We start from the raw sequence: 8,518 nt of genomic DNA, 5'->3' as shown, positions 1-8,518 counted from the left end.
TAGAAGAGGCAGAAACATTGCATGACATTTTTTGTATCCATAATTACCCAAGCTAATGCGGTGGTAATGAGATTGAAATGAGTGTTCTTGGAACTATATTGGTGGTGGTAACAACAAATTGTATAAATTATATGTAAGGAACAATCCACACCCATGTCAGTATTAGCATTTAGTACTAATTTGTGAGGAACTGTCTGCGTTTCGTGGTGGAACTATAGATATTTCAGAGCAAGTGTGCCATCTTCTTAATAATGAAAAATATAGTTCTAAGAATGGCGTGGAACATATGCAGAATGTGATCGAAAGACTGACGAAACATACGTTGGATAGGGATGGACGACCATATATCAGGTGAGCCCAGATAAATCCGAGACGCTGGCAAAAGAACATTCAAGCACTAACACATAAATAAGGTCAATCAGTTTTAATATCTAAAAGAACAAAACTTGGAAAAATATATTAATACAGTCATAACACAGAAGAAATAGTTAATCAAGATAACTATGAACTGAAACTGACAGATGGATACAATGATGTCTGATAGGTCTCCAAAAATAAGTCTTATAATGATGATGGTGATATTGATGATGATGACTCGTCGACAAATCGAGCAACATTTCGAAGGAAGTCGTTTGAAGCAGTTCAGAGGAAAACTTCAAATGTAGATTGTATAGACACGTAACTAACCAATAGACCAAGAAAGTAAGAAAGAAAGTAAATCTAAGACATAAGCCATTCTAACATTATTCCAAAGTGTGAACAGAAAGCAAAATGAGATGTGACACGTAAGCGGAAAATGTATTAATTTAGCTTTTGTAAATAATCTCTCCAAAACGTCTTGCGAGGAGAAGAGAAATGCGTTGTATAAAACTGTCTCTTTCGTACAAGAAATAGAAATTTTTCTACTAGGTGTCTGTTTCAGCAGTAAAATAATAATTCTACGAAATAAACGAAAGAATATCGTCGATTTCCCTCTCGAATGAAAAAGTTAGGAGAGGAAAATGAAGAAGAAGAACACGACGGCGATAAAGATTAAAGAAGAAGAACGCGGTCGCTTGCAAAGAGCGCAAGAAATCAGCCATTCTGTGCAAAGCTGACCGTAGTTTTAGTTTCCGCCAGCCCTCGCCGATTGCCTTGGATCTTATTCGTCAATAACATGCCAGTGTTCTTCGTTGACAGTTAAAATGGAGCAATCGAACTACGTAGAAGTACAGGAAGAAGTCATAACTCCGGTAAGTAAGGTGTTAATGCGTTACGTATTTAGATTGGGCTGTGCTGAGGGCGGGCCCCGCATCCTGAAGAAGCAGCTACGCGGTAAGGGGGCCATTTCCTCAAAAGCCCGTCTTTTTTCTTTTTGCCTTGATTCCGCAGGTGTGATAACAGCGCGAAGATAGTTTTAGGCGTGGGTGACTAAAGGGTAGGCGTTTCTAAGGACCTGCTGACGGAGGAGGTGGTGGCGTTTCCTGTCGGTCAGTTATTCTTAACCTCACAGCCTGTCTATCTATCCACATGGTTGGGGACGCTTTGCGAACGCGGGGTTTTGGTTGGGGAGAAAGTCTGGACGGCCGTGTTGTTGGGGGGAAAAAGTTGGTGGGAGAAAGTCTGGACTGCCGTGTTGTTGGGGGAAAAGTTGGTGGGAGAAAGTCTGGACTGCCGTGTTGTTGGGGGAAAGTTGGTGGGAGAAAGTCTGGACTGCCGTGTTGTTGGGGGGAAAAAGTTGGTGGGAGAAAGTCTGGACTGCCGTGTTGTTGGGGGGAAAAAGTTGGTGGGAGAAAGTCTGGACTGCCGTGTTGTTGGGGAAAAAGTTGGTGGGAGAAAGTCTGGACTGCCGTGTTGTTGGGGGAAAAGTTGGTGGGAGAAAGTCTGGACGGCCGTGTTGTTGGGGGAAAAAGTTGGTGGGAGAAAGTCTGGACTGCCGTGTTGTTGGGGGAAAAAGTTGGTGGGAAAGTCTGGACTGCCGTGTTGTTGGGGGAGAAAGTCTGGACGGCCGTGTTGTTGGGGGAAAAAGTTGGTGGGAGAAAGTCTGGACTGCCGTGTTGTTGGGGTAAAAAGTTGGTGGGAGAAAGTCTGGACTGCCGTGTTGTTGGGGGAAAAAGTTGGTGGGAGAAAGTCTGACTGCCGTGTTTTTTTTGGGGTAAAAAGTTGGTGGGAGAAAGTCTGGACTGCCGTGTTGTTGGGGGGGAAAAAGGGTATTATTTTAGAAAGAGGAACCAGCCCAAAATGACATGAAAATATGTTTTTCTAGGTGATTTTGATGTGTTTTGCACGAATATCACCTTCATTTTCCTCGGAAATTAACGGTTTTAGACTTTACTCAGAGCACCTACAGTTTCCCGGGCCCACTCGACTGCCGACCGAAATCGGCGGAAGAACACGGCCTTACTGTAACGCCTGTGGCTAGCGCCATCGCAACATTACCTCTTGCCAGAAAATGTCGTGCTTGCCAAGAATCTTTAAATATGCGGATAAGGCGCGGCGCCATTCCCGCCACGCCATACTGACAGCACACATAAACAGGACGACATGTTGGTTTTGGTGTTCTTCCGCCCGATTTCGGTCGGCGGGTCGAGTGGGCCCGGGAAACTGTAGGTGCTCGAGTAAAGTCTAAAACCGTTAATTTCGAGGAAAATGAAGGTGATATTCGTGCAAAACACATCAAAATCACCTAGAAAAACATATTTTCATGTCATTTTGGGCTGGTTCCTCTTTCTAAAAATTTACCCGAAAAAGTTGGTGGGAGAAAGTCTGGACTGCCGTGTTGTTGGGGGGAAAAAGTTGGTGGGAGAAAGTCTGGACTGCCGTGTTGTTGGGGGGAAAAGTTGGTGGGAGAAAGTCTGGACTGCCGTGTTGTTGGGGAAAAAGTTGGTGGGAGAAAGTCTGGACTGCCGTGTTGTTGGGGGAAAAATTGGTGGGAGAAAGTCTGGACTGCCGTGTTGTTGGGGGAAAAAGTTGGTGGGAGAAAGTCTGGACTGCTGTGTTGTTGGGGGGGAAAAAGTTGGTGGGAGAAAGTCTGGACTGCTGTGTTGTTGTTGGGGAAAAAGTTGGTGGGAGAAAGTCTGGACTGCTGTGTTGTTGGGGGAAAAAAGTTGGTGGGAGAAAGTCTGGACTGCCGTGTTGTTGGGGGAAAAAATTGGTGGGAGAAAGTCTGGACTGCCGTGTTGTTGGGGGAAAAAGTTGGTGGGAGAAAGTCTGGACTGCTGTGTTGTTGGGGGGAAAAAGTTGGTGGGAGAAAGTCTGGACTGCTGTGTTGTTGGGGGGAAAAAGTTGGTGGGAGAAAGTCTGGACTGCCGTGTTGTTGGGGGGAAAAAGTTGGTGGGAGAAAGTCTGGACTGCCGTGTTGTTGGGGGAAAAGTTGGTGGGAGAAAGCCTGGACTGTCGTGTTGTTGGGGGAAAAAGTTGGGAGAAAGTTTGGACTGCCGTGTTGTTGGGGGGAAAGTTGGGAGAAAGTCTGTACTGCCGTGTTGGGGGGAAAAAGTTGGTGGGAAAAAGTCTGGACTGCTGTGTTATTGTTTTGAAATGGTTCCGCTCATGAGCAAGTCATTAGGGAGCCATGTTATGTTTAAGAAGGGATTGGCTAAGGAAGCCTAGCCTATTATAAAAGGAAGGGGTAATTCTAAGCCGTAGTTCTGTGGCGAGCCCCCCCACCCCCCTCCATAGCTAATACGGCAAAATTGTAACCTGTAAGCACCCCTATTGCACATTAGTTTGGTATTTTAAGGGGTTTTACTGGTTACTATTTTGCCGTATTAGCTACGGCCAAGGAAAGAACTATCCTATACTAACCTAACGTACCCTAACCTAACCTAACCTAGTAGGCGTGTTTTCAGAAGTTAAAATAGGTCAGTGTTCGTTTGCAATTTTTGTGCGTTTGTAAATACAGGTAGTGCACAAGTTATGATAATTCAAGTTTACGATGGAGTTAGCAATTAATTCCGGTATTACAATATTTAGAAAATATTTTTAAATTTCGCCCAGGCACAGGCAACAACGTACAATCAGGCAGCAAGAGAGACCAACTTACAATAGACCAACTTCTTTTCCTCCATCTCTTTGTTCCATCTTCTTGTTAAAAAAGTAAGAGAATGATAAAAGTATTGTTAGTAACCTTATACTCTTGTGAAAATGCGCACAGCCATAAACAACCAAACGAGAAACTGTTGTTTTGCTAATAACCGAATCGGATAACAACTGTTTTGCTTGCATTTCGACCATCGTACGGTTGAACAATTACCATAGTTATGTTAAAAATGACATTAAGTACTGATATATTTTTACATTATACCCTTATCCGCTTTGGAGAAAAGATCGGCAAGGAAATATACTGCTACCGTAAATTTAAGCTGCAAGTTGTAGTTGAAGCTGAGAAAAGAATGTTCAAGCTGCTAATGACTACAGTATAAATGATCGTGCATTGGCAATATGGATGAAACTCGACTGCAAATAAAATTGGAAAGTATTTTAATCAAAACTACTGGGCATGAAAGAATACATATTACTGCTGTTTTCACACCGATAAGATAAATACGAAAAGCTCGTAGTATGATGATGAAATCAAGAGAAAATAGCGAACGGAATCTTGATTTTTATTTACACAAAACAAACATGTCCCCAAACGGCCAGCCGGCAACGTCATCTATTAACGAAAAAAATAGCTAAATTAATTTCACAACAAGACATATTTAAGTTATATTTCCACTTAAAAATACTTTGTATAACGAAAAATATATGTCCCATATAAATAAACTATCTAGAGTTTCATTTACGGTAACTAGAAGCAAGAAAAGCGCTCTGAACTGAGTTAAATGCGGTGAAATAAACACCGCGTGATCGATTCCCAAACCAAAACATTTGATCAAAAGTAATATGAGAATATATACAATTGGATACAGTGTAGTAAAGCATCACTTTTTAAAAGATCCATGGAAAAGATGCACATCTGTTATTTTGATGTTTGTATAATAAGGTGTTAATATGTGAAAATAGAATACAGTATAATGTAGGCTAGGTTACCGTATATCATATACCAAAGTGCAGGCTAGGCCTTGTTTGTTATTCAATTTCTCTTTATACTGACGTATCATGTCAGTCTGCATTGAACCTGTAGAATTAGCTGACACTAATAATTACTATACCATATATGTATAGAGTATAATGTGTAGTGTAGGCTAGGCTACCATATATGTATAGATGGTACTGATTACCCTAGTGTAGGCTAGGCCATATTCGAGTTACGATTTTTTCAACAACGATGGGTTTTTTGGAACCTAACCCCATCGTAAGTAGGGCAATACCTGTATATATATATATATATATATATATATATATATATATATATATATAATATATATATATATATATATATATATATATATATATATGAATGTATGTATAATATGAAAATTGGTGCTCCCCCATGAAATTTTTCTGGGTCCACTAGTGGAAGGGCATATTTCTGACAATATTTTACCCTTGGGGGTGTTAGAATCAGTGTTGATGAATGGGGCTGTATAAATGGGGGTCCAATATCATATTAATGGTAGTGATTTACATAGGTACAGTACTATGGGATAATAAAAGTTTATCAGACAGGGGGTTAATACTGGAGATACCTTCCAGCACAAAGTATCCATTTCATAGTTATATCATATGACCTTTCCTAGTACATATAAAGATTATGTATATAATAGGATATATGTTTCAGTCAGTAACCATTGATTATAAGGTTAGTTGTACATTAGTTCATAATAAATATACCTGTGACAATAAGGGATTTTTGTCTTGAGGGACACAGGCAGTCCCAGTTTACTGGCAGCATCGGTTAACAGCGATCCAGTTTTATGGTGCTTGTCTAGTGACGCTGTTAACTGGATTTTCGGCACCAATCTCCACTTAATGGCGGTGCCAGTATCTGGTTAACAACGCCTTTAAGTGGGTTATTAGTGCTATTATTGCAGATTTTTTGTTAGCGGCCCTCGGCTGGGAACAGAACCCCCCCACCGTTAACCAGGGACTGCCTATTGTTTTAGAGGGTCGTGAGTTTTAGTTGACACACGACATGACTGTTACACAATGTGGATTTAGACCAGTTACTGAGACCTATATGGTGGTCCCATTAGAAGCGACTTCAGCAATCTTTTGCAAATGATGCAGGTAGACAAGGCTATGTATTAACGAGCCGACGTCGTTCATCTTGGAGGGTCTCAGCTGTTTGACAGAGCATGCAGGATAGTCTCTACTCATTTCTGGGTAATGAGTGGACGCATCTACAACTCATCAGAGAAGATCTTTCTGCAACATGTCCATAATTACCATGGGGGTGTGGAATTACCAGTCTTACCGGAGGTTACAACATTGCTACCGTTGAACCGGATAGAGGACATCGGCTATATAGAGTGGATCAGCAGCAATAAGTTTGTCTTACCAGGTGTCCTTGATGTGTTATTGGTAATTATGGTTATCATGGTTGTGATTATTATCCTGAAGTACGGACGTCTTTGCTGTTTCAAGGAGAGGCAGCTCCCACAAGTGCAAATGATGTTAAATCATGAAATCGCACCATAGTGATTGAATATGTGTGATTTGCAGTTGAGAACGACCTGTGGTAGGTGGACTGAGCCCTATTAAATGGGTTCAGAGGTATTTTTGACTTACGCACGATTGCCGTATTCAGCAGTCTTGCAGGTGGCAGGTATGACCTGGGCATCTGTCAGTTCAGCAATTCAAGTACAGTTACCTTTGGTCTCAATACAAGCCCTTCGTTAGCTGAGTCGGTTGAGCTTTGGACTGTCACTCGATGGGCCGGAGTTCAATTCCCCCGGCCGGCTGATGAAGAGTTAGAGGAATTTATTTCTGGTGATAGAAATTCATTTCTCGCTATAATGTGGTTCGGATTCCACAATAAGCTGTAGGTCCCATTGCTAAGTAACCAATTGGTTCTTAGCCACGTAAAATAAGTCTAATCCTTCGGGCCAGCCCTAGGAGAGCTGTTAATCAGCTCAGTGGTCTGGTAAAACTAAGGTATACTTTTTTGGTCTCAATACATGGCAGAATCACGTGGATGGGTGGAAAGTTCCATTCATCAGCGCTCTAGTTTGAAAGCTTCTAGAAGTTTGTTGGGTTTGAGCTGGGTTTCTAGGTGTGCCCAATGAAGTGTAGTTTATGTGTACATTGTGAAAAGTGCCTGGTGCAATTTGCTCTTGTGAGAGGCATTTCATTGGGTTGTATGAAGCTGTAGCTGTTGGACGTGTTTAGAACACTGGGAATTGAAATTCCCGTTTGCTGACAGGGTAAGTGCTAAAACACTTTAAGTAACATTATAGTGGCCATAATTTCTGTGTCGGTTCTGGGGCACTTAGAAAATGACTAGTTATTCAAAGTGTTTATCTCCCAATGGTTATTCCTATGATTTTATCTCCCAATGGTTATTCCTATGATCTCAATATGTATTTCTGTGAATTAGAACTGAGTGTGTTCTGGTTTTTCTAATGGGAGTTGGTTTTGTGAATTTTCAGATGTTTTGGAAAATGATGGTGAAATGGATGGGCAGCCATAAGTCAGTCTTGGCACATAAGAGGGACTGAAGACAATGACTTTTTAAAGTTGCTTTGAAAGAGACTTGTTATCATTATGGAATTTGTAGGAGACGTTGATGGGGAATGGGAATAAGTTTCTACTTATTATGCTCTTTTGGTGACTGGGTGAATTTTACTTTCTTGTGGTTATGTTTTGATGGGGTTTCCATAACTAACATGCTTATTTTCATTTTACATTGATGAATTGTTGATCTTGCCTAATAAATGTCTATTTTTGTAATGGAGGTTTGATTACCATGCATTTTAGAATTAGGAACTGAGTCAGAGGAGTCAGAGAATAGGGTCCAGTATCTTTGAAACTAATTTGCTCCCAAAATTAATTCCAAAAACTTTTAAGACACACTAAAAATATTGCAGTGCAGCCGAAATAGGGCAAGGAATGAGTTGCATGTCTTCACCAAAGGAGGCTTGACAGAACTGAAGCTAGTATTTTCAGGCAGTGCCCGAACTCCAAAAGCCCATTTAATTAGAAGAACACAAAAAAAATCAACCAGGCTTCAACATTGTTCATGTACCTACCCATATTTCCAGATGAAAATAAAAAATGTTGAAAATATTTGGTCATCCTTACTCAGATGCACCAGAATGAAATAGAAGCTGATCGAGACCCCCCACTGGCATGTATGTCAAAATATGAATAAAAAACTTAGAAGTTGAGTGGGTTCAATATTCATTGGTTAACGTTTTAACAATAAATTTTTGATAGATTCTGATATGCTTTTCATATGTAGCAAATTAACGAGACCTAACAACAAAGCAAAAAACTCCAATAGTGTATTGAGAACTAGCATAAAAGTAAAAAATAACCAAATAAACATTGATATATTTATTCACATGCATAAAGATATGAGGAAACCCATAGAAACCACCCAGCAAGGTTAAACATCACATTGTTCCCCTTTATCAAACAGTTATGGGGACACCAG

The 8,518-nt window shown here is 40.8% G+C and overlaps 1 protein-coding gene across 1 annotated transcript in view; it reads left to right on the top strand.

The window, feature by feature from the left end:
• The first annotated feature begins 1,024 nt into the window (after window positions 1–1,024).
• Window positions 1,025–8,518, top strand: part of LOC136851850 (uncharacterized) — a 144,652-nt gene continuing 137,158 nt past the window's right edge. Inside the window, 1 exon segment of the mRNA XM_067126162.1 lies at window positions 1,025–1,232. Coding sequence (XP_066982263.1) covers window positions 1,185–1,232 — 48 coding nt within the window. The 5' untranslated portion in view covers window positions 1,025–1,184.

Source organism: Macrobrachium rosenbergii, chromosome 24, assembly GCF_040412425.1.
Source record: "Macrobrachium rosenbergii isolate ZJJX-2024 chromosome 24, ASM4041242v1, whole genome shotgun sequence".
NCBI lineage: Eukaryota > Metazoa > Arthropoda > Malacostraca > Decapoda > Palaemonidae > Macrobrachium > Macrobrachium rosenbergii.
The sequence above is the reverse complement of the archived record's forward strand: the minus strand, read 5'-3'. Positions and strand labels throughout refer to the sequence as shown.